Source organism: Pocillopora verrucosa, chromosome 2 (genome assembly GCF_036669915.1).
Source record: "Pocillopora verrucosa isolate sample1 chromosome 2, ASM3666991v2, whole genome shotgun sequence".
Taxonomy (NCBI): Eukaryota; Metazoa; Cnidaria; class Anthozoa; order Scleractinia; family Pocilloporidae; genus Pocillopora; species Pocillopora verrucosa.
In genome coordinates, this window is record NC_089313.1 from 7,350,798 (window position 1) to 7,373,907 (window position 23,110).

General features: G+C 38.4%; 1 protein-coding gene and 1 pseudogene across 3 annotated transcripts; both read left to right on the forward strand.

Annotated features, from left to right (window-relative positions):
• The window catches only part of LOC136279210 (2-(3-amino-3-carboxypropyl)histidine synthase subunit 1-like), a 490,303-nt pseudogene that overhangs the window by 13,698 nt on the left and 453,495 nt on the right, over positions 1 to 23,110 (forward strand).
• On the forward strand, positions 775 to 21,157 carry LOC136279154 (tetratricopeptide repeat protein 28-like). Of its 3 annotated transcripts, none has more exons than XM_066162669.1 (6): positions 775 to 913; positions 1,637 to 1,664; positions 2,403 to 2,430; positions 3,164 to 3,191; positions 15,903 to 19,571; positions 20,465 to 21,157. In XM_066162669.1, exon 5 carries the CDS (start codon positions 15,904 to 15,906, stop codon positions 19,561 to 19,563), a length of 3,660 nt encoding a protein of 1,219 aa, XP_066018766.1. In that variant the 5' UTR covers positions 775 to 913; positions 1,637 to 1,664; positions 2,403 to 2,430; positions 3,164 to 3,191; position 15,903; the 3' UTR covers positions 19,564 to 19,571; positions 20,465 to 21,157. The 3 variants fall into 3 exon arrangements, with proteins under 3 accessions (XP_066018766.1, XP_066018768.1, XP_066018767.1); XM_066162671.1 differs by lacking the exon at positions 20,465 to 21,157 and adding an exon at positions 19,913 to 20,044; XM_066162670.1 differs by having other exon boundaries at positions 883 to 913; positions 1,640 to 1,664.

Genomic DNA, 23,110 nt, shown 5'->3' on the forward strand with positions numbered 1-23,110 from the left:
TGATGTTTGTTTAGAGTATCCCTAAAGGGAATACCCAACAAAATACACACAGATACCCAAAACACTACGGCAGCGGAAGTTTTAATGTTAAGGGAAAGTCCCGTCTGTAATTCAATATGTTTGTCTTTTCACCTTCAGAAGCATCAGCCACGGAGTCTACATCTTGGTGAGTACAATTAACAATCTTTCATACCTCCCAGTTTTCCATCATTGAAATGGCTGAGTAACTCAAGAGAAATAATGCTCTTTTGAGAATACCCAAGCTTTTTCGATCTTCATGTTTGCACTTTGTAGTTACATGTCATTCGAATAACACGCCGCGAAAGAACCGCCACTACAGTGAAATAAATTTAGAGCGCCCTTTTCAAACCTTTGTAGCATTACACCACTTCTTTTATCCACTAAGTAAAGATATAGACTCTCAGGGGAAAGCCCGCTTACTTGTTTTTCGATCTTTATGCTTACACACTATGTAGTTATGTAACGTCATGAAAGAATCATTCTAAAACGACTTTTGTACCATTGTCCAAAATGTACACTCACTCTTGACATATCGAGTTAAACGCTGCTACATATTTTTCATATCTACACGCGCCAATGTAATAATTTCTGGTAACAATTACAATCTCTCGCTGCATCAATTAACTTAGAACAGCGATTTCTCTGATTTCAGCAAATGATTGTACATGTTACGAAAAGTCATCTTAAGACACCATGCTACTTCCCTAGTCTCCAATGCTCATCAGCTGCCTTTTGTTTAGAGTATCCAGAGAGGGGATACCCAGCACAATACACGGCGATACCCAAAACACAACTACGGCGGAAGTTTTAATGTTAAGGGAAAGTCCCGTCCGTAATTCAATACGTTTGTCTTTTCACCTTCAGAAGCATCAGCCACGAAGTCTACATCTTGGTAAGTACGAATAATAATCTTTCATGCCATCTAGTTTCCATCACTGAAATGACTGAGTAACTCAAGAGAAATAATGCTCTTTTGGGAAAGCCCAAGCTTTTTTGATCTTTATGTTTGCACTCTGTAGTTACATATCACTCGAATGAAACGCAGCGTAAGAATCGCCTCTACAGTAAAGTACATTTTGAGCGTCCTTTTCAAACCTTTGTAGCATTATACTACCTACTCTATCCAGTGAGTAACTCAGGAGATGTGAGGCTCTAATGGGAAAGCTCGCTTACTCGTTTTTCGATCTCATGCCGCCACACTGTGTAGTTATGTCACGTCATGAAAGAATCGTTCTAAAACAACTTTTTTATCATTGTCCAAAAGGTACACTCACTCTTGACATATCGAGTTAAACGCTCCTACAGACTTTTCATATCTACAAGCGCCAATGTATTTATCTCTAGTAACAACCACAATCTCTCGCTGCGTCAATTAACTAAGGCAGCGATTTCTCTGATTTCAGCAAATAATTTTACATGTTCCGAAAAGTCATTACAGAACGCCATGTTACTTCCCCATGCTCCATTGCTGTTCAGCTGACTTTCGATTAAAGTATCCTTAGTGGAGATACCCAGCACAATACATGTCGATACCCAAAACACTATGGCCGCGGAATTTTTTATGTTAAGGGAAAGTCCCGACTGTAATTCAATATGTTTGTCTTTTCACTTTCAGAAGCATCGGCCACGAAGTTTTTATCCTGGTGAGTAAGATTAATAATCTTTCATACCACCCAGTTTTCCACCACTGAAATGACCGAGAAACTCACGAGAAATAATGCTCTTTTGGGAATGCCAAGCTTTATTGATCTTCAAGTTTGCACTTTGTAGTTACATATCACTCGAATATCACTGGGCGAAAGAATCGCCACAACAGTGTAATATTTAGAGCACCCTTTTCAAACCTTTGTAGCGTTATACCTATCATTATATCCAGTGAGTAACTCTGGAGATGTAGGGCTCTTATGGGAAAGCTTACTTACTCGTTTTTCGATCTTAGTGCTTGTACACTATGAAATTATGTCACGTTGTGAGAGAGGCATTCTAAAACTTCTTTTGTACCATAGTACAAAAGGTACATTCACTCTTGACATATCGAGTTTAACGCTCCTACTTATTTTTCATATCTACCCGCGCCATTGTATTAATATTAAGTAATAACCACAATCTCTCGCTGCGTCCATTAACTTAGAGCGTCTGATTTCAGAAATAGTTTTACATGTTACAACAAGTCATCATAGGACGTCATGTTACTTCCCTAGTCTCCAATGCTGTTCAGCTGACTTTTGATTAGAGCATCCCAAGAGGGGATACCCAAACACAATACACGGGGATACCCAAACACAATACACGGCGATACCCAAAACGCTGCTACAGTGGAAGTTTTAGTGTTAAGGGAAAGTCCCGACTGTTATACAATATGTTTCTCTTTTCACTTTCAGAAGCATCAGTCACGAAGTCTACATCTTGGTGAGGACGATTAATAATCTTTCATACCACCCGGTTTTCCATCGCTGAAATGACAGAGTAACTCAAGTAAAAAATTGTTTTGGGGAAAATCCAAGCTATTTCGATCTTTATGTTTGCACTCTTTAGTTACATGCATGTCACGCGAATAACACGCCGCCGAAGAATCGCCATTACAGTGATATAAATGTAGAACGCCTTTTTCAAACCTCTGTAGCATTATACCCCCTATTCTATCCCGCGAGCAACTCTAGAGATGTGAGGCTCTCATGGGAAAGCCCACTTACTCGTTTTTCGATCTTTATGCTTGCACTTAGTAGTCAAATTATGTCACGTTATGAAAGAATCGTTCTAAAACGACTTTTGCACCATTGTACAAAAGGTACACTCACTCTGGACATGTCGAGTTAAATGCTCTTCCAGACTTTTCATTTCTACACGCGCCATTGTATTTATCTCTAGTACCAACCACAATCTCTCACTACGTCAATTAACTTAGAGCGGCGATTTCTCTGATTTCAGTAAATAATTTTAGATATTACGACAACTTGCACCACAGGACGCTATGTTACTTCCCCAGTCTCCAATGCTGTTCAGCTGACGTTTTTTTTGAGTATCCCAAGAGCGGATACCCAGCACAATACATGGCGATACCCAAAAAACTGCGACAGCTGAAGTTTTAATGCTATGTGAAAGTCCCGACTGTAATTCAATACGTTTGTCTTTTCACTTTCAGAAGCATCAGTCACGTAGTATACATCTCGGTGAGTACGATTAGTAATCTTTCATACCACCTAGTTTTCCATCGCTGAAATGAACGAGTAATTCAAGAGAAATAATGCTCTTTTGGCCGAAGCTATTTCGATCTCTATGTTTGCACTCTGTAGTTACATATCACTCCAATAATACGCGGCAAAAGAATCGCCACTACAGAGATTATACCCCCTATTCTATCCACTGAGTAACTCAGGAGATGTAAGGTTCTGAAGAGAAAGCCTACTTATTCGTTTTTGGATCCTTGTGTTTACACACTACGAGTTATGTCACGTTATGAAAGAATCGTTCTAAAACGACTTTTGGAACTTTTGTGGCTTTTTTATCTCTATCCTCGTCAGCCAAGATTTTAAACCATCGCTCAATTTGAGCAAATGATGACCAAAAAAATAATATCAGACTTATCTCAGTATTTTACGACTCTCTGACCACAATATTATAAGACATTTGTCATGATTCATTACGTGGTTTTCAAGTGACTTTTCTGTATTAGTAGTCATCTTGACTTCGTTTCAGCAGGATTCAGCGAATGATTCAAAGATCTCGCTCGATGTGAATTCAGTTTCTTTTTTTCACTTGTATAGAAGTGTTTGATATTAGAGATATTCTTCACTGAAATCTATTCACACCCGCGGTTTTTTCAGTACACAAACTTTCAGTGGCCGCAATGTGCATCAGCAAATAAAGTGACCTCGTTTCCATTTCAAAGTGCAAAGTCTCGTTTAAGAAGATAAGTCGATCACTCTTTGATATTCCACGCCGAATGGAGGCTGCTTATTCCTTGACAATCTTAACTTTACCTGAATGCACTGAAATTGAGTGATAGTGTAGTTAATCACTACTCTTACTTTTAAGTGGAAAGAAAGTTTTGTACCCCGCAATTGAATACGTACGACTCATCTTTTCTGCGTGACGCAAAAACGAAATAACCTTCTTGCCAATTCCTTTTTATTAATACCCGTTTTCACGTCAGCTATAATGTTTGCCTTACTTTCCCTTATCACCATAATCACATATTTATATTGCAACCAGTCTTTTTGTAGATCACTACACGTATGCTTACTTTTCAGTAGGAAGTCACCTTCAGGTTTCCACAGCTTTAAATTAGTTCGATTGCGTTGTCACGGTGTACCATGATATATTATTCTCCTATATACCCCAGGCTCATTACATATGTAATGAGCCTGGGGTATGTAATTGTTTTCGTACAATTGCTTAGGTGCTTTTAATTTCTTTGTGAATTCGTTTTGTTTTTGAAACCTAACCCTAAGCCAACAAGATTAAGGAGGTTGTTTGGTTGTTTCTGTCATTCATTTTTTTCTTACTCCTGTTGCTGACTAGTTAATGAGGTTGGGCTGTCAGTGTAAGGGACTGAGGATTTTAGCAGGCCAGTAGATTTAAGGGAAACTATCACTGTGAAAAGCCATACTTAAATAGGTAACTCTTTCGTATTCTTATCTACTAGTTTAAGGAAGGATACAAATGAATGTTTTATTACAAAAATTTGTTGCATATAACTGTGCACAAAACTTACATTTGACTAAAAAGTAGACATCTATAGCTAATACTAATCCCTACAGTAAATTTTGAATTATGAGGGCCAGGAGAAAAATTAATGTGTAATACATCTACACAATTCATGTAATTATTTAGATTATCTACGAATTTCAAAAGAATAAAAAATTTGGTAGAAAAATCAGAATTCCGCGTGGACCAATTTAACAAGATTCTAAGAAAAAGATGTGTGCAAATGAAAAAGGCTTGACAAAATTTTGCAGCATAACAGCTTTTACAACACCCATGTGTATCTGCAAAAAAATACTTAAATCATTCTATGAAGTCCTGGCTAGAAACCTGTAGTTTGATATAAGGATATGATCGGGAGAAGTTTTATGTTGATCACTTCTGGGAGTTAAAGTGTTAAGCCTACAATGACTTCAAAACTTTGATACACACCTCAAAAGGAGAATCACAAATAAATTTCAAGTTCCTATTTTTCCTGTTTGGGTTAGTCAGGTAATATTGAGTCAAACTTTCTTGTGACAACACCATCAATTCATTTTATAACTTATTTATAAATGTGGGCCTAGCTAAAATGAAAAACTTAAGATACACATTAAATCAGGTTTTTTCCACAATTAGAAGCAAGTGTCCAATAACAAATGATTGAAATCTGTCAATCTCATCATCAGAAGCATGTTATTAACTATTGTAAGGCAATATTTTAAGGGTGGTCAAATTTCTAAAATCCCATTAAATTATCTTGCTAAACACCTGATATAGAAAAAAAAACTAGTGGAACTTGAGTAATTTAGGAAAATGCTCCAAAAAGATAAAAGATTCGCTGGTTAGATTTTTAAAAAATATTTTTGGGGCCGCGCAATGGCAAATCTTATTTGTAAACAAAATATTAGGGTAGGTCAGCAAGCTAACTTTCGAGATACTTACTCATTAATATATTAATATAGTCAGCTTTACTTCAGGTGTTCACAGTTCAGCTCATAGTTTTATAGCCAGTGGTGTGTTTTAAATAATATCCCTGACTCAATGGCTCAGTTTGCAAGGAAAATTGCCAAAAGTGTCTCTGTCAATAATTTCTGATGATTTAACAACTACACCGCAGGGCGTGAAAATAATTTTTTTCCTCTGATGGCCTCTTGGCTCCTAAATTCCTCAAAGTAGTAGCCAATTAAAAAAAATTTGGTCGCCATTTTCAAAGACAAAAAAGACCTTTTTTTTACGCTTTCAGCTTTCTAGGTAGACCCTCCAAAATTAAGTTAGGGAAAGGATCTTTAACGTGCTACAAAGTGGACACTAGGATGGATGATATACAACATTTAAGCTCACCTAAATCCAAGATGGCGTCTATTTATTGATAGACAAGCGACTAAATACAGGAATGGCTCCGACCTGTGATTGGATGATAAAAATAGTAAAAGTTCATAAGTTATATCTTAACTCCTTGCACGTGAGTATTGTTAACCGCGTGTACCGAAGCGGAACAATGAAATATCGATGCGAAAACACCGACGTGTCAAACAAGAAATGGCTACTTACATAACGAAGATAAGGCAGAGTCCATCTTCTTCAGCTAGGTCGTTCAGCGATATTCCGGCGATGAAAAAGTCATCCGCTGCCAATTTCCGCTGACAAAACTAATTTAGTCTGTCTAGACGGACGACCAGAGACTGGAGCCATTCCTGTATTTCACCGCTGACAGGAATGGCTCCAACTCATGCGTATATTAATTTTTGGTTCTGGCTAAATAATTTATATACAGATAAAAAGTGAAAGAGCTATTTATTAGGTTCTTCTTATGTTGAAGTCTACAGTGCTTGCAAATGAAGCCCTCTTTTATTTCTACTGGGCCATGTAGTTTCTAAGTTTTAAAATAATGCAGCAACTGCATACCATGTTTGAAAGATCACGCAAGGTTGCGTGACGCTGCCACCGATGTTTTTTAATTTACAGTATGCTCTACTGGAGAAGTATGGCTTGCCCGCAATCGAGGGAATTTTTTTCGTGGAAACGGATTTTCTAGGTAATTGTGCACATGAAGGACAAACCCATTCATCGGGTTCTTGATCTATTTTTGCACAACACCCAAAGGAAGAAAGTCGCGGATCAATTTTGCTTGGTAATTTCTAACAATTCCACTAGACCTAAAAAAGGAAAAAAATAAAACAAACAAAAAAAAGTGTCTTACCGGTTAAACCAGTTGCAGTAGCTCTCGCACTGAATCATATCGAAGTACCTTGACTTTTTGCAGTGATAGCACAACCAATCTTCGAACAGTTTTTGGCTATAACAAGAAAGAGTAAAATGATTTTATAAAACATGTTCCAAAATTAATGAAGGCTGTTCATCACATGACATAGTATTGGAACGAGTATATCTCATTAGTTATCGTATCACACTACTGTTTTAGACAAGGTATTTATACCACTTAAATTTAAGAAAGAATGAGTGGACCATAAACTACATTTTCTGTACGAGCCATCCTAACCTAATTTGCCAACTGCTTTCCAGGCATCATCTGTAAAAAAACCTCTTCAATTTTTCAAATTTGAAAATTTTCAGCTAAAACCGCGGCTCCCAAAAAATATTTCTCATCTTGCCTAATAAATTTTAAAAAGAAGTTTTCAAATTTTCACAACTTTGCCTATTCCTACTCGTAGGTCCAGGTAAGCCCTTATGGTCACTGGTCATAGCTGCTAACAATGGTTTATAACTATACGCGTTTAGTGTTACCTCGTAAAACTCCCCGAAGAAGTTACGAGAGTTAGACGAAACGCGTCAGAGAATAAAGAAGTTTTACAACTACTGTTCGTACAGCACTGCTCACCATTTTAGTTTTAAATTTTTAAATTTTTTTTTTAAAAATTACTAAAAAGTTATTGAAAAAAAATTAATAAACGTTTGAGTCGGAGCTATTCCTGTCAGCGGTGAAATACAGGAATGGCTCCAGTCTCTGGTCGTCCGCCTGAACTGACCAAATGAGTTTTGTCAGCGGAGCTTGTTAGCCGATGACTTTTTCATCGCTGGAATATCGCTGAACGACCTCGCTGAATAAGAAAGGCTGCCTTCCCTTCGCTACGTAAGTAATCATTTCTTTTTTTAAAGATCGGTGTTTTCACTCGCATTGATATTTCATTGTTCCGCTTTGAGACACGCGGTTAACAATACTCACGGGCAAAGAGTTAAGATATAACTTATTAACTTTTACTATTTTTATCATCCAATTACAGGTCGGAGCCATTCCTGTATTTAGTCGCTTGTTATTGATAGAGATGCACTTGCTGCGTTTTGGAAACAAACTTAACGAGGAAGTTTGCCGCGGATTTATCTTTGCAAATCTTTTTAATTCACTATATCTCTCGGTAAGGTTATGATGAAACATTCTATTAGTCAATTTGGCGACTAATTTTCAGGATTTGGTCGTTAAAGTGAAAAATTTAGTCGCATTGGCGCCTGTATTAAGCGCAATTTCACGCCCTGCACTGACATTTTTCCTTTCTCTGTGTCTGACTTCTGTGTACCAGTAAATGGTATGGTATGAATTTTGTACCGTACTTTGCACACATTAAACAAATAATCAGAAATGTGTAGCATAATGTTTTAAATCAGAACATATAAGATTCTGCCATCTTTCTTCCTCTGCGTGGTATTTTAACAACATATTATTCACTCTACTTAGGTCTCTTTGCCTGAGTTGTTTGTTTGTCGAGCTCTCACTTTGCTCAACACCCTATTCATTACAGAAATCATTCAGCTTTCAAAAACAAATAAGCAAGACAATTTTCATCTGATTTGCAACCACCTTTCTTGTTTAAAACTCATGCCATGAAATTTCCTGTGAAAGACTTTGCACGGGATGCATTAATTTGGATCCAATCTCTCCAGACATAAAAACCCTTTTGACCCTCATTAAAATGCTGACAAGGAAAATTTGGTCAACAATCCAGGACTTCTCTAATTGGTGATCACTTCTTTATTCAATGGACCTTAATCTGTGATTCAGGGGTGTTATTATAAATCAAATCAGAACAGGAGGGAGACGAATGATTTCATTCGTAATTAAAGGAGGATCCTTACTTTTCCAGATTCCCACTAGTTAAAACTCACTTATCTTATATCAGAGTTTCCTTTGTGGAATGGGTATCAGCATTTGAAAGAACTCAGTGCACTTGTGAAAGCTTGAGCCTGAGTATTAAATGCCATCAAGGCTAATAAAATTACATGTTGCAATGTACAAACTACAACAAAATTACTTATTCACACAACTGTAAACAAAAGAAGTCAGGTTATAGACTCATCTGCTACAACTTTTGAGGGCAAAAGTTACAAAGAAATATATATGGTATAATAATTACAATAGAAATAATGAGGGTATTATTGTGAAATAATTGCACTTAGAAGCAAATTGCAAAATGAAACGAAATTTACCGGTAAATGATAAATGTGATAAAAAAATTGGTACAATTATATTGAACTGAGTCTGTACATATCCATAACTTTTAAGAACATTTCACTAGATCATCTGTTAATAATAGCTAATAAAAGGGGATGCCAAAATTTATATGTGCTGATTGAAAGTTAGAAAAATTTAAAACTTTAATAATTTAGAAGTTTAAAAATCATCTGGCTGGAGGCACCTTGCAGGGAAAAAAAATTATTTTGCAAAGACTTAGTCTCACAAAAATAATGTGAGTCAGGCTGCCGTATTTTTCAAATAGTTATAATTACTACAAGGTTGCGGAAAGTTTGAAAGCTGATTATAACTAAATACATTACAGGGTTGAAAGTTTGAAAGCTGAAATATATTACAGTCATCTGCTATAATCACTTTCATATAGTGCAAGGTGATTATATCATGAGGGCTAAATTTCAAAATGGCTGCCTCGCCTTTTGTTGATGTTTGTGAGGAAGTGATTACGTGATAGAAGATTCCAGAAACTGCAAAGCGTGCAAAATTAGTTGCTTTACGATCTCTGGAAAAAACTTTTAAAAAAATGTGTGAAATTTTAGCTGACTGAATCAAATAAACCTGTTACAACTCCTTGCTTATGTTGATACAAGTAATCAACACAATTGTAACAAAAAGAAAGCAATGCTTTCTTTATTTACAAAAGTCACACCAGAATTCAAAGTACCTGAGCAGTTGTACTACTAACAGTAAAACAATTATTCCCCATAGGCTCAGTAAACATTCTTAAAGTATCCCCTCGACTTTGTCTGGACAATTATTCAACAATATTCACTTCGCTTCTGGTAAATAATTAGTAAATAATAATACAAAATTGTATTAAGAGACTCACTCAAATTTTTCAAATCAACAATTTGAAATTGAAGCAAAATTTTCCATTTTTTTTTATAGTAAGAATTATGAGGGGATTAAACAATCCACTCCCTGATCTTTAAATATAGCACCTTTGACAATTTCTGTATCTTTGCTTTTCAATCAAAAAAACCCTCATGAAAATGTTAAATTCAACAACAGTTCAGTTCATTACATGTACTGGGTGATCTGTTAATTCATCAGTACACAATTGTTGCTGCGGGTCATAGGAAGAGGTCTAGGAAGGTGCTGGTCATGTGACAATCTATCAAAATCAGAGGGTTGCCGCCGAACATTGATTCAGAGCCATAAGTGGAATTAGACAAATTATGCATTCCATAATTCCATCGAAGAGGATCACCCTGTTTAACTCAAGGTATCGTAATTCGAACCTTGCTTGCTTTGCAAATATATCGGCTCTTTACGGCTTTAGTTACTGATTGAAAAGGTACAATGCTCTCTCTTTGAATAAATTAGATTTCTCTTCAAAGCTTCAACGATGTAAAGATCAAACCTATTTGGATATTTCTGCAAGGAAACGCTACAATAAAATAATTTCTAGTAGATGTTTATCATCATCTGTCGCGTCACTGCAAGAACTTCAAAATTTATAATCTTCGGATCTACTATAATTCGGTGATTCAAACGGTGACATGCTTTCTCTTCAAAGGAAAAATTTCTTTTCTAAGCCGATCAAACCTTTTGAGATATTTCTACAATGAAAAGCTTATTTGTTCACGCGCCCTCCTCAATGATTCTGAGACATGTTTTTAAAAAAAATCGTCAGCTGTAAAATGGCACCGAGAAACATCGGATCAAAGTTCGCTCAAGATCTGAATTCTATTGTTACCATCAATAACTCACTCATTTCGAGGACATGATGTGGTTTGACTAAAATTCGCCCCTTTAGGCAGCGGTTAAGTCACAAACAGTGCCCGCAATGTGTTTAATTTATTGTGCAGATACGAATATTTCTCGATTGCAATCACTTATAAAATCCCGAGGATGTAACTCAATGGATTCAAAAGAAAATACCCGAGCAGGTTACAAAATGGATTTATGAAGTGTAAACGGATAAGGGGAAAAAATTACGCTCTAATCTAATCTACTTCTAAGCTGTAAGCAACTATTTAAGAGACGATCTCTGTAAGAGCGGTCTAGGCCATTTCGCATCGGAAAAAAAGTTTTCCCTCAAACTTCTCCCAATAAACTATTTTTGGTAGCAAGTAATAAAACCACATTAGTTTCTGGAAATACGTTACAATAAAAGTTTTAGAGCTCTTAAAAGTCAAAGCTGCAAAAGGCCCTTTTTTGACCTCTTGCGACATCGAAAATTTCAAAAGCTGAATAGCCTGGTCCTCGTATCACACTGCATGCAGCAAAAAATCTTTTGTATTTTTAAACTGTGTGATATGTTAGGTGAATAAAAAGCATTTCAATTTTGATGTTCGTTTATTCAGGGGTTCGTCATAATTTATTTAAAAACACTCGTTAGACAGCTTTCTGAAATTGGCCAAAAGTACTCTTTCTTTCTTGGTTGATTATGCTCAAGTCCAGACCAGACCATTAAAAACTCCGCTTGATTTCTTCTAATAAGATGTTTGGCTGCAGAAAAATATAAAAACATCTTGCACTTATTAATTTTGTTCGCCGTGGTGACTTCAAACTTTTAGCGATTTTGCTAGCGTGACAGCCGATTATGCAAATTAGTTCAGTGAGCAGACTCCGACCGTTTTATATAAGTAGCTCGATAAATCTTAGATTTTAACCATTTTCAGTTGAAAAGATAGTAGGACAGAGCTTTTATGCTTCACTGATTGATACTCTAAACATTTCAAAAGGCCAGAGTTTGACAAATTTTACTATCTCGTGACGAAAGACGTCAACAACAATGCATCGAATATCATAATTTTATTAGCGCTCGCTTAACATTTTAATGACAAACTCTTTTTTAAAAATTTGGCTTCTGCTATTTCGTGCATATTTGAGTTCCGACAGGTTATGCTATTCAAACCTTTATGAACATTTCAGAACCAAACTACAGGATTCTATTTAGTGTAACCGGCGATAACAGCACACACTGAAATACACCGTGACCAGTGACTCAGTCACGTAATTCAATTGTGTAATTATCCTGAATTGCTTCTCCTTTCTAAATAAAGCAGCAATACCTTAATTTTTTGGATCAGAATTCTAGTCGACAGGAATAAGAGAAATTTGGTCTGCACACCTGTCTTTAAGACAGTTCTATTCAGAACTTGAGCATAGATCCAATTCAAGTCTTTAATGCATGCATTGATAGCCTCGCTGATTTGGAATCCCAAGTAGACTGTTGGGAAAAATGCTCCTTTCCTAAAAAAACCTGAGTTTGTTCAAAAAGCTGGGGAAGCGTGCCAGCTGGTGTACGATGTCATGGCTCTAAGAGATGGTAAAGCGTTATCCCAAGCGGTCGTAGACCTTGAAGAGAAGTGCAAGACAGCTAGTGATGTTGGCCTTCAAACCCCTATGGTCGCCTATCAGAATGCTTCCACAAAATCACTTAGGACTTAAATGATGAGTATTTATGCCGATAGATTCTCAGCCAACGAGCTTAAACGCATGCATCAGCCATTTGAAAACCTCTCCGATAGACAAATAAAGAAGGCAAGAGCACAGGCGAAGAGTGAGGTGCCTGTTGAAAAAATTCCGCGTCACAGAATCCGACCTTGACCTCCATATGAACTTGCTAGTTCATCATGGAAGTCCTGTGTCTGCGAGCATGACTGAAAGTCTTTATGACAAAGTGAAGAGGGAGTGGGTTCATCACTTTCAGTCATTGTCATTAGAGGGTGAAAGTTCGACTGAACTGGTTACAGTGGCCACAGAACCCTTGACAACTGCTTCACAGCTTCCCATGGGGTGGGCTCTTCATAAGAGAGGTGCAAGTGTACGGCTTTCGCAAAACGTCAGGCAGTACTTGACACAGAAATTTAATATTGGACGAGACACTGGCAGAAGACAAGACCTAGAGTAAGTAGCGAAGGACATGCGAACTGCTTGTGCAGTAGATGAAGAGAGAATGTTCGATAGAACAGAGCGGTTATCCAACATACAGATTCAGGGTTTCTTCTCGAGATATTGCCTTAAACGGCGATCTAAAATATAACGAGAATCGGATGATACCACAGACGCAGACGACGAAGACGACGACTTGAGAGAGGCATCCGCGTCTAATGTGGACGAAGGGTGTTTGAGAGAGGCCAGGAACACAGTAATAGATGAGATAGGACTGAAACATCCAATAATGTTTGATGTCTATGACGTGTTCTCGTTGTCAAGAGAATGAAGGTTGCCTTGCTTCAAAGTCAAGATACTAAGAGACATGTGCAAACATTTTGAGCTCGCATTCAAAATGCGAGATACAAACGCAGCACTTCTTGCAAAAATGGAGGAAACGATTTCGAAGTGGAGTTGTTATGCAATCTGATTATGACGTCCACCTGTTATGCGAAGCGATATCCTTTTTCACAAGAACTCTCTAAAGTTATGAACAGCGACTGCTATGCAGACAGGTGTGACGACCAAATATCATTTGTTCCTGTCAGCTTTAAATCCGAGCAATCGCTGCTTTATTTAGACGTGAGAGGTATTCAGGACAATTATAATATGGAATTACGTGACAGAGTCCCTGGTCACGGTGTATTTCAGTGTGTGCTGTTATCGCTAGTAAAATCGCTAAAAGTTTGAAGTCACCACGGCGAACAAAATTAATAAGTGCAAGATGTTTTTATATTTTTCTGCAGCCAAACATCTTATTAGAAGAAATCAAGCGGAGTTTTTAATGGTCTGGTCTGGACTTGAGCATAATCAACCAAGAAAGAAAGAGTACTTTTGACCAATTTCAGAAAGCTGTCTAACGAGTGTTTTTAAAGAAATTATGACGAACCCCTGAATAAACGAATATCAAAATTGAAATGCTTTTTATTCACCTAACATATCACACAGTTTAAAAATGAAAAAGATTTTTTGCTGTATGCGGTGTGATACGAGGACCAGGCTATTCAGCTTTTGAAATTTTCGATGTCGCAAGAGGTCAAAAAAGGGCCTTTTGCAGCTTTGACTTTTAAGAGCTCTAAAACTTTTATTGTAACGTATTTCCAGAAACTAATGTGGTTTTATTACTTGCTACCAAAAATAGTTTATTGGGAAAAGTTTGAGGGAAACTTTTTTTCCGAAACGAAATGGCCTGGACCGCTCTTACAGAGATCGCCTCTTAAACGCTAACCATGTGGTTACCGGAATGCTTTTGGGCACATTAGGGCCATTATGCAAGACTCGGACACTTCTTGCAGCTCGGACACTTCTTACAAACTGTGATGACTGATTTCATCGGTTTCCAGCATATAGAGGATAAATTATCGTATCACAAACATGTTCATAATAACCCGTGTATCAACTGCGGTTTACTTGAGATATTGTGCGAAGAGAAGTGACTCCATGTTCTGAGAGACAAACCATTTCCTACGGTTCAAGTGAATCGAGTAGAAAGTATAAAAACGTAATGATACAAATTACCGTGGCCAAACAATACAGTTAACTTTTCTGGCAGCAAGAACTGTAGTGCATCAGTTTGTTTGCTCTGCTCTTCTGCGGTGTGTAATTTGTAAATGATTGACAGGTTTTCACATGACTACTATCTAAATAAAGGTACCGTGTGGTTTTATTATTTTAAGACATGAAAGTCGCAGACCCGACCTTGGTTTACATTAACTTTCGGAAAGACCTTTTAGGTTAAAGCCACCCATCCTTAACAAAAATGCATTTTTTTAAATGAACTGAACAGATAAACTCGGCGGTATAGACAAATGAAGAATAAACGATGGAAGCTTGCTTTTGTCATTCGCTAAAAGCTTGTCCAAATCTCGTCAAAAAATAATGCGTAAATAACTTCACTTCCCTTAACTCTACAACAGAATGAAAGATTCCAAACGATAAGACAAGAGATGATCAGGCAATTAAGAACGCTCTGAACCTTGGAAACCTTTCAATGGTACTTTGGTGAATATTTCCAACTGCCAGGCATTTAGTTTATTTAAGACCGTGCCCGGCAGTCTGATCAGAAGCGTAAAATTTTTAAGTGTCGACAACAGTGCGATAATCTCAGAGAATGTGTCCACTTTAAAAAAACAGATTGATTTCTGGAATCGCTCGACATTTCTGAACAAACTCTGGCACAGAAAATGAATGACTGGACTATTGGACCCTTGTATCATTTGGCTGTTTTCTGGACATTTTTGGGACCATTTTTTAGACATGATGATTCATGCTAAACCGTGAGTATCATTTAACACTGGCACAAGTCGACTTAGCAGGCACACGCATGACTCAACAGTGAAGGATCGATAACGAGAATTGGCGATATTTTCAATAACAATTATAGTCCAGTGTTTGGGTGTTTGGTTTGATTTGGTGTGTTTACGTAGCCAAAGTCAAGCGCACTTCATTTTTTTTGTTACTTGATAAGATGAACAAACGAAACAGTAAGATCAAAAATCACTTAGATAACAGTTGGCTTTCACAGCGTGACAGTCACACAATCCGTTTTCGAAAAAACTGAGGTCAAATAAATATCACCGAATGTGATCCATTGATGTGCTCCAATTGTACTTATCCACGCCTCCCCTTTACTTATTTTTTGTTTTAAGTCAATATTGTGAATTCTAACACTTACAGCTCGTTACAAAAAGTTTCCAGGTGTAACCGACCCAGCCCGTTATTGTAACTTCACATCTGGGTTCCTGTTTGTAGAAACTCATTCTGAATCCAGATTATCGAATCATTTTGTTAACTGGCGTTGCTAATAAAAATGTTTCTCTTATGACAGGATGACAGGAGAGGATGGCAATGGAAACCTAACGGCAGAAGCCATGATAGCTTTCATGAACATCGCCTTTCTAGTTGCCCTGTTCCTGCTAAACTCAGATCGCATTCAGAGCGCCATTGAGATATGCAGCGAATGTTTGATTTTGCTAAATAACATCGATCAAAACAGCAAAGACCATTTTAATTCACGACTGCTGCAATTTTATAGCGCCATCTGTACAGTTCTTTTAAGCTCTTATCGTCGTATCTCTGACGACATAAGTGCGGAAAGATACGGCAGGATACTGCTTTTCATCAGAACTGAGATTGGCGACGGAAGAGGAGAAGCAGCTGACTACGAAAACCTAGGAACTGTTTTTGAGTCACGCGCGCAATACCACAAGGCTAAAGAATATCTCCAAAAAGCGCTTACTATCACAACTGAAACTGGCGACAGAAGTGGACAAGCATCATGCTATGGACACCTTGGTAATGTGTTAAGGTCTCTCGGGCAATACCACAAGGCTGAAGAGTATCTCCAAAAAGCGCTTTTCATCAGAACTGAGATTGGCGACAGGGAAGGAGAGTCAGCTGACTACGGAAACCTAGGTGTTGTGTTTCATTCGCTTGGGCAATACAACAAGGCTAGAGATTGTTATAAAAAGGCGCTTGTTATCAGCACTGAAATTGGCGACAGAGAAGGAGAGGCAACTGGCTACGGAAACCTAGGTGCTGTGTTTCATTCGCTTGGGCAATACGACAAGGCTATAGAGTATCTTCAAAAAGCGCTAGTCATCAAAACTGAAACTGGCGACAGAAAAGGAGAAGCATCATGTTATGGAAACCTAGGTAATGTGTTTGAGTCTCTCGGGCAGTACGACAAAGCTAAAGAGTATCTCCAAAGAGCACTTGCCATCAGCACTGAAATTGACGACAGAGAGGGAGAGGCAGCTGACTACGGAAGCCTAGGTACTGTGTTTCAGTCGCTTGGGCAATACGACAAGGCTGTAGAGTATCTCCAAAAAGCGCTAGTCATCAAAACTAAAATTGGCGACAGAAAAGGAGAAGCATCATGTTATGGAAACTTAGGTAATGTGTTTGAGTCTCTCGGGCAGTATAACAAGGCTAAAGAGTATCTCCAAAAAGCGCTTGTCATCAGAACTGAGATAGGCGACAGAGGAGGCGAAGCAGCTGACTACAGATCCCTAAGTATTGTGTTTCAGTCGCTCGGGCAAAACGAAAAGGCTAAAGAGTATCTCCAAAAAGCGCTTGTCATTACAACTGAAATAGGCGACAGAAACGGAGAAGCATCATGTTATGGAAACCTAGGTAATGTGTTTCAGTCGCTCGGGCAACCCGAAAAGGCTAAAGAGTATCTCCAAAAATTGCTTATCATCACTACTGAAATAGGCGACAGAAGAGGAAGAGCAACTGGCTACGGAAGCCTAGGTTCTGTGTTTCAGTCACTCGGGCAATACGATAAGGCTAAAGAGTATCTTAATGAAGCGCTTGTCATCAAATCAGAAATTGGCGACAGAAGAGGTGAAGCATCATGTTATGGAAACCTAGGTAGTGTGTTTAGGTCTCTTGGGCAGTACGAGAAGGCTAGAGAGTATCTCCAAAAAGCGCTTATTATCAGAACTGAAATTGGCGACAGAAAAGGAGAAGCATCATGTTATGGACACCTAAGTGCTGTGTTGCTGTCGCTCGGGCAGTACGACAAGGCTAAAGAGTATCTCCAAAAAGCCCTTGCCATCACAACTGAAATTGGCGACAGAGAAGGAGAGGCAGCTGCCTACGGTAACCTAGGTAATGTGTTTGGGTCTCTCGAGCAGTACGAGAAGGCTAAAGAGTATCTCCAAAAAGCGCTTGTTATCAGAACTGAAATTGGCAACAGGGAAGGAGAGGCAGCTGTCTACGGTAACCTAGGTACTGTGTTTGGGTCTCTCGAGCAGTACGAGAAGGCTAAAGAGTATCTTGGAAAAGCACTCGTTATTAGAACCGAAATTGCTAATAAGGGAGGGGAAGCAGCTGATCTTGCAAACCTTGGAGTTGTGTCTAGAATTGTTGGAGATTATGAAGCTTCGGAAGAATGCTTGAAGAAAGCTTTATCCATATCGAGAGATATTGGAGATAGAAGACAAGAGTTCCAAATCCTTAGAGAGTACGCCATTTTATATATACTTCAAAAGAAAATCGAAGATTCCCTTTCGTGTCTTCATCTGTGCATTGAAAAGTACGAGGAGCTGAGATATTTCTTGGGCTCCAATGATCAGTTCAAAACATCATTTCTGGAGGAATCAGGAATATTTCCCTACAAGCTGCTTTGCAATTTGCTTTGTGCCACTGGAAAGGCTCGTGATGCTCTTTATGTTGAGGAGTTGGGTCGAGCTAGAGGCCTATTAGACTTGATGGCAGAGAAGTACTCGATTGAAACTCACATCTCTGCTAATCCACAATCTTGGTTTGGCATTGAGAACATTTTAAGAAAGAAAAATAACAGTACTTGTCTGTACATTTCTTATTTTCAAGATCATATGCATTTGTGGATCTTGAAAACAAGTGGAGTCCTTCACTACAAAAAAATATCACCAAAAGAGATTCTAGTTCAGGCTGGGTTACCCAGAGATTTGCCTTTGAGTCAGTTTTTCGATGATAATTTCCGGAGTCTTGGTATTTTGCCCCTTGAAAATTGTGAAGATCGGTCTTTAAATATGATTGAATTGAAACCTCTCTCCCCCGACCAAAAGAGCTCATTAAGATATCGACTCGTGGAGGAAGACGAGGACGAGGACGAGGACGAGGACGAGGACGAGGACGAGGACGAGGACGAGGAAATCAATCCAAGTCTATCTTTGTGTTACAAAATGTTTATTGCCCCGGTCTATGATTTGCTTGAGGAGCCTGAAGTCATTATTGTTCCTGACCGCAGTTTGTACAAAGTTCCCTTTGCAGCACTGAGTGAAAAGGAGGGAGCCGAATACCTGTCGGAGACTCATAAGATCCGTGTCATTCCTTCGTTGACGACACTCAGGATTATCCAAGATAGTCCAGAGGACTATCACAGCAACACTGGTGCCTTGATAATAGGCAATCCCAAGGTTAATTGGCTACCGCCATTGCCAGATGCAAAAAAGGAAGCGGAGATGGTCGGACGACTGGTGGGTGTTCCGCCTCTGGTAGAAGAGAAAGCAACGAAGCAGGCGGTACTTGAACGGATAAGTTCAGTGAGCTTGATACATTTTGCTGCCCATGGTGACGCCGAAAGGGGAGAAATTGCCCTCGCGCCCATTCCTACCCCCAACAGTCAAAACGCTATCCCACCAAAGGAAGCTTACATGTTGACGATGGCTGATGTCTCACAAGTGAAAGTCAGAGCCAAACTAGTGATACTTAGCTGTTGTCACAGTGGAAGGGGAGAGATAAGAGCCGAGGGAGTTATAGGAATTGCCCGTGCTTTCTTAGGATCCGGTGCTCGCTCGGTATTGGTTGCGCTTTGGGCCATTCCGGACTCAGCAACAGAGAAGCTGATGAGCCGGTTCTACAAACACCTTGTTGAGGGAGAAAGTGCCAGTGAATCCCTTCATCAGGCCATGAAGTGGATGAGAAAAAACGGCTTAACCAAAGTGTCTGAGTGGGCTTCGTTTACGCTGATTGGAGATGATGTAGGGCTCGAGTTTTAGAAGCAGAGGTAAGACTCCTTCCGAAAAGATATTTTACGAGTTAAAGTTTAATCAGATGTGACGGTGGTGTTATGAGTAATAGGCATCCCCAAAGTTAATGAGCGATATCGTTTTTTTGAATAATATGTATACTGTTAAGTTACGCTGACCTCGGAATCTCCGTTTTCGAGAATACCCGGCTACGTGTGGACGGGGTCTCGGTGTCACGGAACTTTCTAGAACGTTTTGTCGAGTAACGCAATTCTTGCATAATACTTGTTACTCAGCTAAGCGTGATGCGAATGTATCACGAGATTGCTTACGTGGCTCTCAGGTAGGCGTCGCTTACGTAGGTTTATTTCGTCGATAGAAACCCTTGGGAGAAAAAAAAACCGAGACGGTCACCGGTCTCTCTCACGGTGAGAGTGCAGAGAAACTTTTCTCGGGGGGTTTGACTCTTGGAATTGTGATGCGCAAGGAACTTGAAAGAAAGTCGTGAGTTTGTGTAGTGGTAAGCTATGATGTGATTTGTAGAGGGCTCAAGAAAGATATTTAGGACCTTGGTTATTACATTGGAATTTATTATATTGTAAGTCGCTTCTAAGTGAGAATATTACTTGTAGTTTAGTTCTTTACTTAAAATAGTTTAGTTCGTCGGAGTAGTGTTTTTGTGTCGGTTAGGTTATACCGTAACGGTGGCTATGGTTTACTGGTCGCTGACTGTCGGCAGGGATGCTTTGTCACCTTGAATATCAAGGCTAGTTTACACCTTTTCTTTTTATTTCCTTTTTTGTTTTTTCAAAGAGTAGCAATTGACTTTTCCCTGCTAGGTATAAAATACAGAATCTCTGTGTTTGCTTTATATGGGATATGTTGATTGAGTTATTTATAATTTGTTTTTTTTTTAATACGTTTGTTACAGGAAAGAAGACCGCCACTGGTGAATGATGAAGATGGCTCGGTGGAAACAGACGGCTAAATAAATAGAATTTGTAGAAAATATACTCGATTCCTTATTTCATTGTGTAGTTAAAGAAAGGGCAATCACAAATTAAGCATCTTAATTTCAATTTTTTGCGTTATGATCTTCTCAGAAGGAGGTATTGGTTATATATTCTAGAAATATTTCTTTCTGCACAAAAATTATCTTATCCGACCGATATAATTAGCACGAAACATTGTTGACGTAAGGCTTTTTAGTGAAGTGAAATCAGGAAAGTTAAAACAGTAGTTTAAGCATAAAAAACGAGTCAGTTAAGTCTTACAGGGTTTTCTCTCAAAGCCTTTTGTTGTAGGTTTCTTTAACAGAATCCGAAATTTTTTATGCAAATCTCAACAGAAATTATTCTCTTTTGGTCAGTTCCAGTACTACTTCTGAGTGCTTTAAAACTGAGAAAAAAATATATGGATTTCTAAATAGGAAAAAATTACGGCAGCATTATTTTGAAACTGCTTTAACAAGTCACCCACGCATAGTAATGTTTGATATAACGTATGTTTGCACGGTGATTTAATCGTTTTCAAGTCAGGTCATTGTCAAAATGTTGTTTAGGGAATCAAAATATTCTTGTTATTTACCACACTGTATATACTTTTTTGGTAAACTTTCTTAAGGGATTATGCAGTAATTCCAAAGACGCTAAAATAAAAGACAGCTTAAAAGAAATCTTAGAAAATATCGTGAGCGTTTGTTTTAACCGGGTTACAGAGTAAAACAGATAGCACTGTTTTTCCTTTTTAAGGCGGCAAGGTGGTGGGATAAATGATGCAAGTGGTAGGAGTGTCTGCATGTGGTCCACTGACGCTTTCTTGCGCAGAAAACATCAACAAACGCTATGATCGCAAGAAGGTTGTTTGGTTTATCGATGATTTTCAGTACATTTCTTTGATCGTTTCTCCTCAACCCACGTGACTTGATACTTGTCTTATAATAAAAAAAAATTCTGGCGATGGAGTTCTAATGATTAGTATATTCTAGCGTCAATATCAGATCGTAATCTTAGTATCAACATTTATAGCGTCAAATTATCATACCGTATAATGGGAGCGAAACGAGTTTCTATCCCTTTATTTGACATTTAATTACGTTAATTTTATTCTTGAGGCAAAAGTAGTGATTGCGTGCACGAATCAATGTGATCATGTCACATGTTCTTGATTGGGTGTCCTCTTTTCCTCCTTTAACTATTTCTAAGGACGTTTAACATCACGCTAATCATTCCGTAAGATAATACCCGATCTATGAGTACCAGCGCATGAGGAATTCTCATTTCTACCCCAACCTACACGCTCCAACACCCCCTCCCTGCCCTACTCCGCTCTGCTTCAAAGAGGAAATTAAAGAGATGGATTCTGGCCGGCTTTATTTGGAAACCTTTCTGTGAGTTATGTTTCAAACCACCGACCCCTTCGTATCGTTTACAGTCAATACTGAAGACAGTTCTTAGAGTCTTCATTAAACAACTTCGTGATGTTATTAGTCATTTCGTTGCTATAAAGACTAATCTTTACATAGAAGTAAAACATAAAATGAAAAGACCCGTATGAGGTGCGTTGGTCCTGTGAGAGAAAATTATGAAAAGCCTTTGGTTTTTATCGCTTACGTTTTAATCGCTTATGGCGCTTAAGAAAACTTTCATGTTTCATTATTATAATTATTATTATTATTATGTCAGAATTTCATTTATACCCTAATGAATCAAGAACATCAATCATTCCTACCCCAACCTGCACGCTCCAACCCCCCTCCCTCCCCCACTCCGTTCCGCATCAAAGTGCGCATACAATAGTAATCAGTTTGTTGAATAAATTTGTGTTTCTTTTTGCTCTCGACCGGGTAGCCCCGCAGCAGTTTTCACATTTGTTTTAAAAGTTTTAAATAAGAAATTTCTCCGCAAAATTTAGAAGTCATTCTGAGATTTTCTAGGTTTACTGGATTTTCGTTCTGTTGTGGTAGCGTTGTACTAATTTTAGACCATGAAACGTTAATGTCAGGTGCAATTTCTGGGGCATTTTACCTTACTTCCAATGCACAGAGGCGTTTGCTTCCAGCCAAAAGTAAATGTAGCTTAGCAATAGTGCTTAGCAACAGCGCTTAGCAACAGTGCCTACCAACAGTTTGGTGAATATTTTCCATATGAGGTGATTCAATATATGAGCTGATTACCTGAGGTGAGTGAAAAAATCAGAACACTTGATATGAAATATCCGGAGGCCAAATTTTAAGAGTGTGTCCACGAGAGCACCAGGCAGTCGTGCTACATGCCATCTCATCGATTTCAATGAAACTTTGCCAGTTTAAAGGGTCTACTCCAAAACTCAAATACACAAACTGGTTTCTGTTTTGGTTCTTTCCGGGGAAGGATAAACCAGCCCCTCCCCCAGTTTTTCTAGGTTTTCACCAAGGAGATCGCTTCAAAATGGGTAAAATGTAGGAAGCTCTCACTGCCATAGTTTTCAACCGATTACTCTGAGAGTTTGCATACATATTGTTACACTCTTAGTCAGCAGAACTAAAACCCTTCTTTCTACTACTGATTGTTTCAAAGAACCCCTGTTGTTTACAATT

Bases quoted from the DNA above. Each gene is read 5' to 3' on its own strand.
- LOC136279154 (XM_066162669.1), top strand. From the start codon at position 15,904: ATGACAGGAGAGGATGGCAATGGAAACCTAACGGCAGAAGCCATGATA.